The sequence below is a fragment of the Perissodus microlepis genome, chromosome 9, assembly GCF_051167445.1.
Source record: "Perissodus microlepis isolate ML-2025 ecotype Zambia chromosome 9, ASM5116744v1, whole genome shotgun sequence".
NCBI classification, from domain to species: Eukaryota; Metazoa; Chordata; class Actinopteri; order Cichliformes; family Cichlidae; genus Perissodus; species Perissodus microlepis.
This window is the reverse complement of record NC_140469.1, coordinates 23,143,508-23,161,635: the sequence shown is the minus strand read 5'-3', so window position 1 is coordinate 23,161,635 and position 18,128 is coordinate 23,143,508. Positions and strand designations below refer to the sequence as shown.

Genomic DNA, 18,128 nt, shown 5'->3' with positions numbered 1-18,128 from the left:
TTACAAGTGCAATTACCTACACAAGTATACATGTATAGGAGTCTAATTGCCCTGCATGGGCAATGGCTGATGATATCTCTGCAAAATAATGTGCCTGTCTGCCAGTTTTATCTTGCTGTGTGCAGGAATCTGTACAATTTAAATCATCTTAACTAGTTCAGATAAAACAACTGCAGGAGCTGAGTATAAGATGGCAACCTGGGTGGCAGTCTTCTCTCACCGCAAAATAAAGTGAAAAATGATAATAAAAAGAAGAAGAAGGCTTTTTGCATCACTGTGCACTTCCACTCCAGCTAGTTTTCTTTTGTGTGTGAATGGGCATCTATATGGGGAAAGGCTCATGCTGCAACAGTGACTAATTCCTGCTAATCCCACTGTATCTCCAATCTCTCAGAGCTAGTTTCCAATGGCAGCCCTGCAGCAGGGGAATTGCTAGTGAGATTAGCTTTCGTTAGCTCCTCCTCTGTTTGCGGTACTCACTGCCGGGCCAGGCTGGCCTGCCACTGCTAACCTTTTGCACAGAAATGGATTAATTGCTTTGTTTTCCCCAAAAAAATGTGCTGCATTGATTTCGGAGAATAATGTAAGTTTGATTGAGAGAGTTGTGCTTTTGTCTTTGCTTTAGCTTTGTGGATGTGGTTCTTTGAGTTATGGGAACAAATCTGTGATGACAGACAGACACCTTTGAAGGATACACGAAAAGACTCTCTTGAGATTTGGCTGTAATTGCATTTCATGTAATTATCTGATTGATCTGCAGAACCTGAACTTTCTTCTGCATATTTCCTTGCAAAGACAACATATGGGTTTATTTACTAATAGCTGTTTGCTTTTTAAAATATATGTACATATTATCACCTTGCCATTTTGGATGTATCTTGCTGAATATCTTGATTAATTTGGTGTCAAATGATATCAGCCTTAAAAATTGGGAATGTGTCGGATTGGACCTGAAAGTAGGAAGCACACCCATCTGAGTGTTTACAGAAAAGCTGTGACTTAAAGCTAAGACATCCCATTTATCTGTAACAGGACACTGAAGAGTCTTAATGAAGGAAAGCACAGTTGTTGCCTTTATTTTTATGCATTGTTATGTTTTAAAGCTTCAATCTGCTGAAAATCAAAGCTATTTCCTCTAGATGTAATATTTACTGCAGATATAGATGGGCGTTAAATCCCCTAAAGACCCAATTTAACCCCCCATCTATATTGCATCCCCGGATTATCCTCAAGTAAAACACTTCCAGTTTAATTCCCAAACAAACCGTGAACTTTGAACACTCATCTGATTAAGCTTCAGGTGTTGAATTTAGAATCTGAAGGAAAAGATCTACTGTACATTATGTACTTGCACAATAGCTTTAAATCCCCTTCATCTGAGCTCTTTACTAATGTGTTTACTCAGTTCAGACATGGATTAATAACAGTATAGCTGCACTAACTGGTGTATAATATAGGTCACACACAGCACAATGTCCCCCCCCAACTTACCGCCTGCCCCTTCTCTATCACTGACCCACATGTACATGTCTTTTTCCCATTCTGCAGGAGATATCTCCTAAAGATGTTTCCACGATCAGGGAAATCGATTGTCTTTGACAACTTTCCAGATCCGACCGACACCTGGGAAATCATCGAGACAATTGGTAAAGGGACCTATGGAAAAGTCTATAAGGTGCTTAGTAAAATAGATGGAAGTAAAGCAGCTGTGAAGATACTGGATCCGATCCATGTAAGTTGAGTTTGTTACATAGTAAGTACATTGTGAAAGAGCTTTAAGACTTCTTCAATATTTTTTATGACTGAAACAAAGAAAGTAACGGCTACAATTTGGAATTGTAATATGTTTTTGTAATTTGTTTCTGTAAGTACTGGATCATATCACTTAATCTTTGAATTCAGGTGTTTTCAGGGAATCCAGCGCTTAGAATAGGTCATTCTATAGAGTTCACTGAATTTCAGTATGGCACTGCAACGGATGTCGCCATTGCAACAGGTGCATTTGTGAAATTTTTCCCTCCTAAATATTCCACGTATTTCACATCTGACATTTAGAAAACACAGTGATTCAGCCACAAAATGTCAGACCAAGAACTTATAGAGCGAAATTGATCAGTGCCAAGGGCACAGTGTGTAAAAATTACCAACACTCTGATGACTCACTGACCAGCTACAGATGAACCAGCAACAGTGTCATGGACAGTCAAAGCTCATTGATGTACACAGGGAGCAAAGGCTGACCCTTGGGTCTGATCCAACAGATGAGCAGATGAGAGTAGCTCAAATCGGCAAAAATGCAATGCTGGTTGTGATAGAAAGGTGTCAGAATACACAGTGCATTATAGTTTGTTGCTTATGGGGCTATAGACCAGTCACCGTGCCCATGCTGAGGCTTGTTTGCTACCAAAAGCGCCAACAAGATGCCAACAATCGACCATCTGTGGATTGTGCTGGTCAAACAAGTGTGAGGCCCCAACTACAGCAAAGGGGGGACCAACACAATTTTAAGCATAATGTCATGTTAATGCCTGATTGGTATATATATCTATATATATTGTTTTGCTCTTAGTGATGGCACAAGAAGTACACGTTAATGTCTTGTGACATGGCAAGTGTTTAATTTACATCAGCGATTTCTGGGTGTTTTTACTTTCCTACATCTTTACTTTAGTTTTAGTTGATTGTTAGTATAGTTTTCCCTGTTGTATGACACCTTAAATGTGATCGAATTTTATCTTTTTAAACTGAAAATGTGTATTTTATATGTTTCATTATTTTTACCTTTTTTTTTAGAGATTTATATCTGGAACAGGGAGTGCACATGATCTTCCAAGGTTAAAAGTCATGATTTTACATTACATTTCATCTGAAGCGTGCCCATAGGCTATGTATACCAGCTGGTATTTAAAAGGAATCTAAATAGCTGGGTAGAAAACTTACTGAGAAGTAAACAGTAAAGGCCCCACCATCTCACAAAGAAAGAAAAACCTTTATGATGTGAAAAACCTCTGGCTTTGCAAGCACAAAAAATCAAATCGTCAGTGTAGTCTGACTCATTAGCTCTGCCCTCGGTAAGATAAACATCACTCTGCTCTGCTTTGTTCTCAGCCTGTGAAGAGAATAAAGCCAAGCAGGTTGGAAACACCTCAAGCGAGATTCTTGTTACTATTCTTCCCATCTACAACCATCAGCAAATTATCTCAGCAAATTGCCTCTGATGATATCAGTTTAGCACTCTGATCATTTTGGACTTGCGTTGCTTGTGGGGTGCTTTAGCACAGAGCCAAAACACAAATTTGGCATTACAGCAGAAGTGTGTGAAGAAGGAGAAGAAAAAAAAGAAACGGCCTAAAGAGAAGAAGACTTTGTCATGCTGCAGGGAAACATGATGTGAAACATGACACTGTGGGACTATAGAGTCAACATTTTTTATAATTACTAGATTTACCATTTACAGAAGATTACTTCAGATGTGTTACATTTCTGAGCATTACCATATTTGAGTAGTCTGTTTGTTACCGTTCTTCATCTATTGTGTTGTCTATTTTGAGTCTACGTTATAGTGCATGGTTTATTTAGAGGCATTTAATGAGCAGCAGGGTTCTTCTATTAAACACACTCTTCAAGTCTCATTAATTTGGGAGGGGATTTGTTTCTTATTATTAAGAAACGCAAAGCGCATCATTAGCATAATCTTAATCACTGCACTCATTTCGTTCACATATAGAAGATGCAGTACAGATTTTTTAAATACTGTATGTTATGTTTAGTTCAAAGCTTTATCTTTTTTTTTTTTTTACTGTTTTTGATGAAAAGCGATTTGTAGTCCAGTAATTTTCTGTACTTTTGCCTTCTACCTTAAGCTACATTAAATGTATAAAGCAAAGTCATTTTACATTGTGGGCCACATATAGCCACTTTGATCTTAAGTGGCCTGGATCTTTGAAATTACCATTTCTGTCAGTGTAAAAAAAAGTTTAACTGCACATTTAGCCCCTAAGATATCTTCATATATCAAAGGTGCAATTTCAACAAAGTGTTAAGTAGTTTGTTGCCCTGTCTTTGTTGTAATTATAAAACTATTTTTGTTTTGTTTTTTACAGACAAAACATGAAAAAAATGTAATTACTTTGGTTTAGTATGAATGTAGGAAGTCTAAAAAATTATGCCCTCCTTTACATTTTCCAAAACCATCCATTGGAATTTGAGTCTTTGCCAGCACGATTTGCATTATATGCTAAAAGTTCCCGGTCTTTAGGCTTTAATAACCGTGCAACATACAGAAGAAGAGTATATGATGACTGCTGTATTTAACATGTCCTGGATATGTCCTTTCACCCACATTAAATTGCAGAATAAATGGTGGAGACTTTGCATAGTGTCCGAAGGTCGGTCGCTCTGTTTTTCTTTGATCAAATCAGGCAACCGATGACGTTCTTGATATTTAAAAAGGTTGCAAAGCAGTTAAATGAGGAGCTGCAGATACATGTCTTAGAAATCACAGGACAAAGAAATGAATCATTCTCAAAGTCTGGTTTATGGACATTACATTGGCTGTGTATCTGTGATATCACCACAACTCTGTCACTGTTCTCTTGAATGAAGATTGTTAAGAGTATCCTCCTCATCACTACTGGTGTAGGAATAGAAAAAGTTGAGAGAGAAAGCAAATAAATTACAGTTTTCTCCACAAAGTCTAGAAGGTAAATAAATGAAAGAAAAAAATGTAAGCAATAATAACAAAGTATCCATTCAGCTGATCTTTATATTGTTATTTTCTTGGTTAGAGTTAAACTAAGAGGACCGAGAAGCAGGATCCAGTGGATGGTTAGCTCTGCTTAGCATAAACACTGTAACAAGCAATAAATAACTTTGTAAATGTAACAATTTGTCAATCAGCCAATCCAATCCAATCCAACTTTATTTATAGATCACTTTAAAAACAACATGGCTTGTTGTTTTTGAAGTAAAAAACAGTGATAAAAGTATACATTATGTAACACTTTCATACACTAGTTATTAATGAGCACGACTGTTACTGAGCCACTTACATGTCAGCTGATATTTGATATATTTATTGTACTAAATTTTTGTTCTTTTTACAAATTACTTTTTACCTCTGTAAAGTAAGATTGTATTTTATTTTATTAAGCTAAAATGATTCAAGCTATTAATTTGGTGTGTTTGGTCTTATTTTTAGCTTCTGTAACAAAAGAATTCCCCAACATTGGGATTATTAAAAAAGTAATAGCTTTTATCTTATGTGAAGTAACCCCCTCCAGTTCATAATTTCAAATTTTTCTACCAGTATGAAAATAGTATTAATATTATTTAACTCATGCCTAGACAGTAGTCCAGGTAGTAATTAGTATTACCTCTATTACTCTGTTATTTGGCATTAAACATTTAAAGATAAAATATGGCTGGTAAAAAAAATAGCTAAAGATGAGATTGTAGGTGTTAAAATGTGTGTGTCGTACACACTTAGCTGATGTTTGCTTTTGTGTTTCAGGATATCGATGAGGAAATTGAAGCTGAATACAACATCCTCAAAGCTCTTTCTGACCATGCCAATGTGGTCAAGTTTTACGGGATGTATTACAAGAAGGACATCAAATGTGGGGATCAGCTGTGGCTCGTACTAGAGGTAAGAGCACAGCATTGGCTGTGTTTTTGTCACAGGCAGATTTGACTTGGATCTTAGAGAGCATATACTGTAGGTGCAAAAGCCTTATTATACTACAAACAGGAAGTCTTGCCAGGTATGTACAGCGGTCAGGGATTATGTAACAGTTTTAGCCACAATGGGCAGTCTAGGAGTTTACTTATAGAGCACCTGGGGGATTTGGTCGCAGGCCAGTTAGTACCAGGAGGGGGGGAGGTTAGATTGCGTGTTGTGAGCGCCCTGCTGAGAGCAGCACAGCAGGGATTTCTGTTAACAGGAGCTGTCTTCATGTATTAGTTTATACACCCTCTGTATAAAGTTGGAGCACAGGTTGAAATGTTCCTTGTTGTAGTTGATTTCTGTTGTAGAACTGAAGATGCAACACACTGAAATTGCCTTTTTTGAATTAGCCTTTCCTTGTTTGCACCTGCTGATGCACGAGAAAAGCCACATGCAGCCATGATATTTTCATGAAGGTTCAAGGAGACCTTGCTACTGCTGCTGCTTTCAGTACTCCTCAAAAATCCTTCCTGTCAGCTCCCCCCCGTTCTCCATCTTTCTCCTTTTTTCATTTTCTGCTGTAGCCCTTTAGAAATGTCAAGCTCCAGACAAACATGTAATGGAGGTCAACCTCAGAGGAGAGAAAGTGTTTGTGGGGTCGAACACTGTGTCAGATATTGGTTTTCTTTGCTTTTTGGCAGTCGGACCATGTAATTTGTGTTCCTGCTTTGATAGAGAGCAGTACAAACTTGGAGATGTCTGGAAAACACTGTCAGCAATCTCAAGGAGGTTTGATAAGAAATGAAACAGCCATCGTCCAAAAGGGTGGTTGATGTGTTTCTTTGTGTGTGTGTGTGTGTGTGTGTGTGTGTGTGTGTGTGTGTGTGTGTGGTGTTTCTGTCGAATGGACTATAATGTAATGTGTCTCAAGGGATGGAAATGTTGGTCTGCAGGTTAATTAATCACTTTTTTTCTGAAATATCCCTTAAATACACATGCATGATCCCCAGAGAGCATTTCTTGCTGCCATTGGTAAACCACTGTTTTCTGTATGACTTTGACAATTTATGTCACTGGGAGGAGACTTACGGATAGGCGAGGAGAAGCTGTCAGAGCTGGCTGAAGTAGTCCTCCGGTGATTGCCTCAGATGCGACGCAGGTGGCTTGGAGGCGGCCCAGCCCGAGGGTGTGGCCACCGCAGCCTCCCACGGCTCCCTGGATGCCGAGCCACGGGCCGTGACAATTGTGGTTCATAGATGAAATATTATCATTGTAGAAGTCGCTCAACTTTTGTAGCCGCCCAATAATTAGGTCAAAATGTCTATTTGTTCAACAGCTCATGACCAAATCAATGAAAAACCGAATGAAGTTCCCATTAGTTTAGTGTTTAGAAACAATATTGGGAAAGATATTGATCCCTTTAAAAGCAAATGTTGGTGCTCTAAACAAGTCTACCATGTCTGTGATGTTGCATCTCCAATGAACCTAATCAAGATGCCTTTTTATTAGGGTAATTTCACACCGGGAGGTTTTCAGAAACAGTGTTTCAATCGCTTTATTGGTCTTTTATTTTGAAAATTGAAAGGATTGTCTGCTATTCCTACATCTCCCCTCTTTATCTGCTCTGTGCAGCTTGGTGGATTTTGCATTCAAATAGACCATTTTAAGTGAAGAGTCCCCTCTGGAACACTTCTGAAATGTGCTGTAGCCGTGGAACTGGCAGCACTGGTTTGAATGGGTGTGATCATCTCCAAACAGAGACCTGCCCGGATTCAGGGGTCACTACTTCATGAAGCGAATGAATCAGGTTAAAGACATCAATGTGAACAAGTGAACAAGAAGAAATTCCCAAGGGCAAAATGGTAGATAGCCAAGGAAAGCAGTTCAGAGAACCAATTAACTGAACAGACACAGTATTAAAGTTAAATTATACTGACACACACACACACAAACACACTCAGACCACAATGCAGTGAAAAACACATGTTTTTTACTTTTTGAGGGCTCCAATTCTGTCGGACATTGTGATGCATCATACATGATTGTCTTGCAGCGTATCGAAAGTCTGACAATAACTGTCTCATAATACCATTGCAGGCAAAATGCAGTATCGCGATATTGCATACTGTGAGTAGGGGCGTACCTAGGGATGGGTACGGGTATCCAGTGCCATGAAGGCATAAACGGTAGTAACCAGACCGAAAAGCAGTGCAAATTTCGGTGCTTTTTTTCCTGAGATGTCACACACTTTGGATTCTAGCCAATCATTTTACCTTTGCAAGCGTAGTAGGCAGGCCCAGGTACGTACGTTCTTTTAGAGCAGAGTTATAGATTAAAAACGCCCAAGGTGAAGCGGTCAAAAGTCTGGCTGTACTTCACAGCAAAAGATGCAAACTCAGCAGCCTGCAACAAGTGCTTTAAGGTGATACTGTGCAAAGGAGGTAACACCTCGACTCTGATGAAACACCTGGCGACGCATAGCGGTTTTTTAAAAGCCGAGAAATGCGCCGTATTTGATAGCTTGCTGTGAGACCTCACATGGAGCACATCTACTGTGGATGTGGTGCCTGTTATCGGTCCCGGAGTTAGCAACATCCCCCAAAAACCCGAAGAGGAGAGTCCTGGCCCCTAGCCCTGCCAGTGTAGAAGAAATGATGATGATGATGATGGCAGCAACAGCCGTTCTTCTCTGCGTGAGTAGCTTAATGTTGTTCGTGTGTAATTTACGTTGAGTAGGCTAAGGTGAACTAGCAAACACCGTTGTAGTTCCATGCGGCTGTCTTCTTGTTTGATGGCAGATGCTCCCTTCACCCTGGCCAAAAAGGCTAAAATGACCAAAGAAAAAGTGGAAAACAGTTAAACATGAGAGGTTTTTGGACAAATTTTGTGTTTTTTTTCCATTGTTTAAGCACTGCTTCCAGCCAAGAGTGATACCATAAATCCCCTATAGCTGCAGAAAAGGCTAACATTGTTATCTTTTTACAAAAAAACAGCTGAACATGAGAGGTTTTTGGACAAAGTTTGTGTTCTTCATTCTTTAAGCACTGGTTTGAGCAACGTTTAAGCACCGGCACCGTTTCAAAAGTACCGGTTTGGGACTGGTATTGGATAAAATCTAAACGATACCCATCCCTAGGCGTACCTATTTGACATTTGGATTGGATACTAGACTGGATATTGATGACGACAGGCCAATCGATTCACTTCAGTATTCAGTATTCACTACACTGTGTATTAGCAGCAACTCGGAATTTTATTTCAACAGCATGCTGTGATTAAATTAGCTGAGATGACTGAACAGCTATATTGACGTCACTCTCAGACTTAACTATGACAAGAACATGTTGTCACCAACTCCATTAATATTATTTAAGTGTTTTTGTGTGAGGAGGAGTAAAAGGAGGTGCACAAAATAGGCCAGCTAGGCTCTAAATAACAGCAGTATGCAGTAGCCTGTGACATTCACACTTCAAATGAGATGATATGAGACCAGTGCAGATAAATTTAGTAAATAACATAAATGCAATTTTAAAATCTTTATGTATTTTTGTGCTGTTGTTGCTTATCATCTTACTAATAATTTCTAGTCCTAGTTAGTGATATTATTGGTGTATCTGTTTATTTGTTACCTTTTACTTTTTACAAAGTTAGGAAAGCATTATTTAAATCGAGCCTGATGTTGAATATAAAGATTGATTTTCAATCTCTTTTTCATGCTTATAATTTTTTTTACTGATGTTGGATATCTCAGTGGCTCCATGCTGTGGTATTTTATACATTTATACAAACAAAAGGCCCCCTGGGTCATTTCTGTGAAAAGATCTTTTAAAAGGTTTAGATCTAAATGTGCTGAAATAGTTGATGTTGGTACTTAGCTTGAAACAAAACCACGTACAAGCTCGTGGCATAGAACAGAGTGTCCATATTTCTGTAATCCAAGCTCAGTGGGCTTCACATCAACAGCAGCACTGTTATGCTAGCCCAATAGATAGTTTTCACCTCTCCATCTTGAGTTTCCTTCCCCTTTCATCACTCTCCTTTCTCCTGACCTTTGCAGAGGACCCTGCATTTACTTCTCTCAGATATCAAGATGCTGAACCATCAGACAGCACCATCCTTTTGAAGGAAAACAAAGAAAGTGCTATTATTTTTTTAAGATAGTTTCACAGTGAAATTATCTACCAGGGCTTAATTCCTATGAGTAAAACTATAAATCTGCTGTGATCTTTGTTTACTCCCCGTGGTTACATATCCACTCAAAATTTCCCTTGCAAATCTGCAACCAGCAGTCCAAATCTGGTGGCTAATCCTGAGGCTGAAATCACTGCCTGACAGTTTAATAAGTGGCTGTGTTGTGCGTGCGTGTGTGTGTGTGTGTTTTTGTGCTCTGAAGTAGATGCACATGGGGTTTTAGCAGTAAAAAAGACAGGAAAGCAGGGAGTGAGGTGGTCATTCACCATGGTTACTGGCCCTCCTTTCTAAACTGTAATTTTCCATCCTTTAGCTCTGCTGAGAGGAGCCTTTCTCTGCCCTGCACTGACAGCAGACCGCTCATTATGAGCAGAATTCATACAAATTGCATCCGCTACTTTGTTAGCCCTTCATTGGGGTCTACGAGCTTTTGGCTTTGCCTCTGTAGTGTTCTCCTTTATCACAGCAGATGTGGGCAGAGATGAGCATGCTTTCATGTATAAAGGCCTAATATTGCTACCAGAGAGCTTGAAAATACTTCAAAGAAAGTGACGCTAGAGCGACTTTTATTCTCTGACTGGAAATAAGGAGCTAATTTAGATGTGCATGTCATTTGTGAGACTTTAAAAGGTCATTTGTTTTAAATGTTCACCATCTTCTATCGAGCTAAAATAAAAAATGTTGGAGTTCTAAATCAAAATTTCATCACTCTGGGGATGTGCTTTTTAAAAAAAATTGGGATTGCTAAAAAAATGTCATTCGTCATTCATCTATGTGTGCAAATTAATTAAATTAAACCCCGACCGCTAAAGTGAGCAGCTCAGAGAAGAAGCAGAAAAAGATAACTCAATCTATTGAAGCGCAAACCCTTTCACCATCATTTTCTATCACAGAGGAAATGAACAGCAAAAGCAAGCAGCAGTGGTAGGAGAAATTAGCTTATGAAGATTCTTTGTCAGGACCAAAATTGCATAAAGAGTCTGCACATGAAGAAAACAATAATTAGCATTGTTGTCTGGGGAAAGATAAATGATAAGTGGAAAAGAGAGATAAATCTCTCGAAGCTTCTCATTAGTAAGCCTATACAGCTTTCCCTTTCAGCGTGGCACAAAACACAAAAACTGGATCGCACGAGGACTTGACTCGAAGGTTCAGGGGAAACTTAATCAGGGCTCATCCTGGGCATGTCGCCAATCTATCACAGAGCGACAGAAAATCACACACTCTGAACTCTACACCTATGGTTAGTTTACAATCACCAACTAATCTAACCTACACATTTTAGGACATGTGTTAGGATGTAAGCCTTAATCAGTTCACAAATTCCCTAGTCATTGAATCAGTGCCTGAAAACACATGAAAACTTTTTGCTTGTCCCTTTTTTTGCTTTCCTGGCTTCATTCTACTTGGACACCCTGTCAAAGTCAACAATTTGTTCTGGATTTTTCAACCCATTTTCTCCCTCCAAGCTCATCCTCTTGACCTTTGAACTCGTTAATTGACAATGATGTTTTGAAATGGTTTCCCTCTATCAGACCTCAAGATAAACGGTGCCAGAAAGTGGACACCTCGGCTATTATGCCCCGTGTAAACGATAAGGCCACGGTAACAATGGGAGTGCTCTTCTCTGGAGATGGTCCAGCATGCCGCACACACGTTTGTTTTCAGATCTTAATGAGGACATTGAATAGATACAATGCCTCGATTTCACTAACGCAAACACTAACCCCCCAGAAATGAATGCTTAACCTTAAACTGAACTATAACCTAATTGTAACCCTAAACTCAAAACAACATTTTGAGCCTCAAAACATGCCTTCAAATTCACGAGGACTGGCATTTGGGCCTCATATTTATTGGTGGTCCCCACAAGTATAATGACAGTTCTTGGTCCTCACAAAGATATTTAAACAAGTACAAACACACACACACACACAGGGAACATGCTTCTTTGAGCTTTTTGCAACTCCGTATATCCATCCATAAATGAGGTAATTAAAAAAATACAATGTAAATTTAAACTTTTATGCAATCACACTGTTAATGAAAGATGGCTAAAGCGAGCACCTGTGTTTAGTTTGTTTCATCTTTACATTTCTTTTATCTACTTCTTTGCTCGTCTTTGATGCAAAACTTGCATTTACATGACTAAACAAGCACCTGACCTCATTTGTAATGGAGACTAGACCGCTCAATATTCAGTGTGTTCCTTTGTTTATTCTTTGACATGATGAGCAAGACAGAGCGCAAATCTTAACAAATCTTTTCATGCGGTGAGTTCCTCTTCCAAATCTGTGAAATGTGTAACAAGGAAAGATCAAACTCCATTGAATCGTCTCTAACTGTAAAAATGACTCATGATTTCTATGAGTGTCAGAAAGAAAAAGAATTTTGAAGCCCATTGCTGGTACATTCTTCAATAGTGAGCAACATGTCAACATGGTTTTTCTCAATAAGGCAAAGGAGCAGATGAGAAGCCATCCACAAAAACTGACCAAGTAACCCATTCCTGATCTCGGTGTGTTAAATACTATGCTTTTTTCAAAGCTGCTGGGGTTTTGCAAATGTAGAAAAGGTGTCCTTTGGCACTGGGAATACAGTACACTGGGTTACTAACTGGTCTCATAGCTTACCAGATTTAGCTGCTGAAGTGTGAGAGTTTTACTTCCTTATTTTTACTTCCTGATTGACAAAAGGCTCTCTTTCAATCATCTTGTACTGAACTTTTAGGGAGGAGTGGAAATGCTAAAGGAAAGGGATGTACTTCATTTATAACACCAGAAAAAAGTGTTTGAAAAGTGAGTACAACAAGAGTTCAACAAACAGTTTTTGTTGCATTAACCGTACCAAGGATTTTGTGGTACTTTAAACCTTGCCAATTATTTGTGATGCCTAAACATAATGACTGAATAAGAGTAAAGATAAAAAGCAAGTGAAAACTAATAAGAGTGTGAAAACATAGTCTCTAATTGGGCATGAACACTGGGCTCTAGGCTGAAAGCTTAAACAACGTCAAAGATTAACTGGAAGATGGCAAAAGCCATGGTTCAAAGCAGCCCAGTTCATACATGAGAGATTCAAGATAATGCTCAGCAAGTGCAAAAGTAAAGTAAAGCTGACCAGTTTGCATGACAACATGGGATTACAAAATGAAACGGGAATCAACGAGCACCAAAGAGGTCATAGATTAAAATTAAGATCCATGATTGACATTAAAGGCTAAGTTTTCCTGTCAGTGTTAAAATTTCTGCCTCTGAAAAGAAACCGTAATCTTGAGGTGTTTGAATATCTGTGCTAAAGCTCATAGAACGGTTAGTAAATGTGATTTAAGCAGTTAAACAATTAAATTAAATCATCTATGACATTCCCAATGTCGTTTCCTTTCTGCAGAGATTTAGGTCTTCACCACATCTCTAATAATTAATGTTCATGTCCAGGATCACTTGTTGATGTGGCCGCTGTGGCTAAGGTGAGAGCACTAACGTTTAGCTCACCTAAATCCGGGACATCGGACCTCTCATTAATATGGATTCCTTCGTCTGCCTCGTGTAATTTAATGATGACAGGTGATATGGCAGCAATGATGTGGACTGACGTCAGGCCCGGCTCATTGTCAGACTGCTGTGCTGTCTGTGAAAACCTCTGCGGTATTCTCTGCTTAACTGCAGTTTGTCTGCACGTCTGATAGCCGAGAGGAGACGTGATTAAGCTTCCTATGTGGCAGCTGAGATACATGCCATCCATCCTGCAACAGTCCTCTAGGCTCCTGATGAATAGGCAGATTGATAGGCAGATAGAAAACAGACAAGAGGCACATCATTGAAAACTTATGCCAGTGCATCGTCAAGGTCAAAGAATTGCTTCACCTTCAGTGTCGTAGAAGGATTACAGATTATAGTTCCCATTCCAACCTCGGGCCAGCATTTCAATTTGAGGTTAACATATCAGTATACAAAGTCAAATGAACATGACACAAAACTACTAACGAGTAGGGATGTAAGAAAATATCAATACAACGAAATATCGCGATATTTCGTGCAATGATACTGAATCGATATTTAAAATCAGTGTTATCGATTTTTTTAATTGAAAAATGACATGCATTTACTGTTTATTTCTTTTGTATGTTGGAATTCAAACTCCGGCCACTGGTTTGCAGTTTTCACCGCCTTTACTATGACGTAAAAACGAGGTCTCGCGATAACTGTAGAAGCGTCTAGTTTGCCAAAAGAACGAAGTAGAACAGTGGACGTGTGTGGTGCTAGCTAACTGATGACTGAAGAGGAGAGGATACAGCCGGCCCGCGCAGCTTTCAAAGCTGATGTGTGGACTTATTTTGGATTTAGGACAAAAGAAGGCAGTAAAGACTATGACAAGAGCTATGCAGTCTGTAAAATCTGCACCGCCAGAGTCAAATATTCCGGTAACACAACAAATTTACGAACACACGTGTCTAGACACCATAGCGACGTAGCGTCAAATGCTAATTTTAAAACGAAACGAGGTGATCCCTCTCAACAGACAATTGAAGAAGTTAACTTTTCGAAACTACCAGCAACTTCAACTCGTGCAACAAAAATAACGCAGTCAGTATTTGTTTTTATTTGCAAAGACATGCGCCCTCTGAGTGTTGTGGAGAATAAAGGATTTCGTAATATGATTAAAACGCTGGAGCCCCGTTACACCGTTCCTTCTCGACAACACATCACGGACATCGCTCTGCCAAAGTTGTACCAAGAAGTCAAAGCGACAGTGCTGGACTCTCTCAGCTCGGCTGAGACAGTTGCTCTGACATGCGACGCTTGGACTTCGAGAGCCACTGAATCTTACGTAACTGTTACAGCACATCACATAACGGACCAGTGGAACCTTCAGTCTCATGTACTACAAACCCGAGCCATGCATGACAGTCACACAGGTGAGCACATTGCAGCGTTACTAACTGACGCTGTGGCTGAATGGGGATTGAACGCAAAGGACCTTGTTGTTGTTACCGATAATGCACCAAACATGGCTCTCGCGGCTAGACTTGCAGGCATGACGCACATACAATGTTTTGCACACAGTCTGAATCTCGCCTCACAGAAAGCACTGAAAATACAATCCGTGGTGCGACTTCTCGGGAGGATCCGACGTGTAACAGCCTTTTTCAGGCGCAGCACCACAGCCAGCAACCAGTTGAAGCAGAAACAGTGCCTCCTTCAGCTACCAGCTCACAAATTGATCACGGACATAATTACAAGATGGAACAGCTCCTATGATATGATAGAACGATTTTTAGAACAGCAACCAGCCATCTGTGCAGCTCTGCTTTCTGCAGAAGTTAGGAAGAGTGAAAAAGAAATTTTCACATTAAGTGAGTCTGGCATCACATGTGCATAAGAAGTTGTCAGGGCACTCAAGCCTATGAAGGACGCCACCCTAGTGATGTCAGAGGAGAGTATGCCAACCCTGTCCATCATTGCTCCTCTTCATGCCAAGCTTGTGATGGGTGCACAAGAAAGTGTTGATGATACACCGACAGTAAGGGACATTAAGACTGCCATAGCAGAAGATCTGGGAAAGAGATATGTAAATGAGAGGGAGACACTATGGATGGCATCAACTGTTGATCCTCGGTTTAAGGACCTGCCCTTCCTGTCTGAAGCAGAGACCAGTGAGACCTATTCCAGACTGTTGGACACTGTGGTGACTGTGATAAAGAAGGAAGAAAATGTAAGTAAATAAATTAATTTATTTGGAAAAATTCAACTGAAGTTTTAAGCAAGTGAATAAAGTAAAAAGCAAAAAAAAAAAAAATGCATATTGATGACATTTGTCATCAAATATTAGTGAAAAACAGGGTGAATCTTGGATTTGAATTTTGACTTTCTGACATTAATACTATTTGAATTTAATGTTTTTCAGCAGCAAAAGAATGAGGATACTGACAAACAGGTGGAGGAAGAGATGCCACAGAGGAGGCTCATCACCCACATATCAAAGACAACTTTGACTCCATCCCTCGGCCACCCCTAAAGAGACAGAGGACCTCATGTGCATTGGTGGACTTGCTCGGAGCTACGTTTGCCTCTACTAGTGACAATACTGCACCAAAATCAGAACATGATGTTGCTGCAGCTGAGATCAAGAGGTATAGAGATGAGACCCCTTTGCCTCTCACAGGAAATCCTCTCAGTTGGTGGAAGGACCATGAACAGGAATACCCTCAACTATCCAAAGTAGCAAAGAGTTTCCTATGCATTCCTGGAACAAGTGTCTCTGCAGAGAGAGTTTTCTCCTCTGCAGGAGACATAGTAAATGCACAGAGAAGTGTCTTGAGAGCTGACCATGTCGATCAGCTTGTATTCCTGCACAAAAATCTGGAAATTGAAAAATAAACACTGAGAAAACACTACACATGTAAAATCTCTGATATGAGAATGTTTGACATTTTGGTTGAGTCTCATAAGCACTTTTATTTAGATGAGTAAATTCCTTTTTTCAGGTTGTACTAAAAGTGTTCCATTGATGGACACTGCAGAGCTGTACTTTATTTTATTAACACTTAATTGTAATAGCACTTTACATTTTTTGTTAATGTTTACTTGGATGGATTCTTCAAGCAATTTCATTTTTGATTTATATTTATTTATGTTAAGGTCACATAAAAAGTACTTTGTTTTGATGCTCCATAGAGCAGTTTTTGGATAAGTATTTTACAATCATAGTACTTAGAAAGACTTCAGTGTTACATGTTTACTTTTTTCATGTTAAAAAATACTTGATATTTCAGTAAAGTAGTTTTTGTTTGTTTATTTGACATGACTTCTAATAAGGCAGATGTTAATTTCTCCATTCATTTTGAACTTGGAGAGTGTTTTTGTTTCAGATGTTTCATGTCAAGCATTAAACAGTTTGGACTGTTTACTGTGAGTTTTCCTAATTAAATTTAGTCCTACTAAACACAAATATCGTCTGGCTTTTAGTATTGCAATATATCGTATCGTCTACCCTGTATTATGATACATATTGTATCGCCAGATTCTTGCCAATACACACCCCTACTAACGAGAAATAAAATGTATTTGCAGTGATATATAATTCCTGAAATGCACAAGGAAAGAAAGACAAAGTGTTTCAAAGAGATATGGAAATGCAAGATACACAAAGAAGTAACTTTGTCTTTAGTGGCTCTTGTTCCGCCGGTACCACCAGGGGCCTTTTACCATTGTCCTGTTCAGGTATAATGCAAGATTACAGTACAGAATTTTCAAAATAAGATAACAATAATTTCAGAAAGTTGCTTCTTTTCATCTGGACGCAGTGCTCTCTGTGGGAGAAACATTTCACTGCTCATATTTCAGTCTTAGATAAACTTTTCCCCTGCAGATGAACAAATTGAACTTTCTGGGACAAGATAATAACTAGCTCAGTTTTAAAAAGCTGTTAATGCTAAAATGCCACCCATCAGTCTATTATCTGCTGCTTATCTGGTCTGGGTCACAGTGGCAGCAGTCTAAGCAGGAATGTCCAGACCTCCCTCTCCCGAGTCACCATCTCCAGCCCAAAACATCCTCATCAAGGAGCTGCCATAGTCAGATTTCAACTCGATCCTTTAAAGCAGCTCTACAAATTACCTACTCCTTGTGATCTCACTCTTTTGGCCACCAACTACAGTTTGTAGCAGTAAGCAAGAGTAGGAACGTTGATCAGCAGTAGCTTTGTCTACATCTTCAGTTCTGTACCAAGCTCTAGAAAATTACTGCTTTGGAAAATGGACCAATTTTTATTACTTCCAGTTTCCCAAATGCCATGATTTGCTGCTTATATCAATTTTATGTGAATACCAATAGCGTCTCATCTATATTTATTATGTTTTAGACTGTTGGATGGATTTTTAAAAAGCATTTTGAGGGTGAGATCTTTGTCTTCCAGTAGGTTTATAGACTAAATAAATCAATAAAATCAGTAATTGCAATGCTATGTACTTGTAACCCGCGAATTAACTACATTTAGTTAGTATTCACTGAGATCTTTAAATAAAGGAATGATTTTGTAGCTTGCTGTTGTCAGCACAAAAAAATGTTAAAGCCCTGTAGGTTGAATTATAAAGAGATGACTCATTGTTTGGCTATTTGGGCCCTCAGATGTTTACTTTACTCTTTTTGTTGTGGCGCTATTGTTGAGCTATGCTGTACCTTTTTCTTAGGACTGCAGGTAATGACACTGCAAGCTAGCATCATTATTTTCCATCTAATAAGGAGCTATTTCTTTACCCCAAAATCACACA

At 39.1% G+C, this 18,128-nt stretch overlaps 2 protein-coding genes across 6 annotated transcripts in view; both read left to right on the top strand.

Annotated features, from left to right (window-relative positions):
- Nucleotides 1–18,128, top strand: part of myo3a (myosin IIIA) — a 74,001-nt gene that overhangs the window by 6,208 nt on the left and 49,665 nt on the right. For 4 of the 5 annotated variants that reach the window (XM_084939704.1, XM_084939707.1, XM_084939706.1 and 1 more), the window contains exons 2-3: nt 1,549–1,732; nt 5,513–5,647. In XM_084939704.1, coding sequence (XP_084795830.1) covers nt 1,549–1,732; nt 5,513–5,647 — 319 coding nt within the window. Of the gene's footprint in view, nt 1–432; nt 584–1,548; nt 1,733–5,512; nt 5,648–18,128 lie in introns of those variants that run through there. The other variant, XM_084939705.1, reaches the window with a different exon arrangement.
- LOC146380545 (E3 SUMO-protein ligase ZBED1-like) lies at nt 13,161–15,741 on the top strand. The gene has a single exon (XM_084939710.1). It carries the CDS (start codon nt 14,129–14,131, stop codon nt 15,236–15,238), a length of 1,110 nt encoding a protein of 369 aa, XP_084795836.1. The 5' UTR covers nt 13,161–14,128; the 3' UTR covers nt 15,239–15,741.

Coding starts and splice junctions, on each gene's coding strand:
- LOC146380545 (XM_084939710.1), top strand. CDS start 14,129: ATGACTGAAGAGGAGAGGATACAGCCGGCCCGCGCAGCTTTCAAAGCT.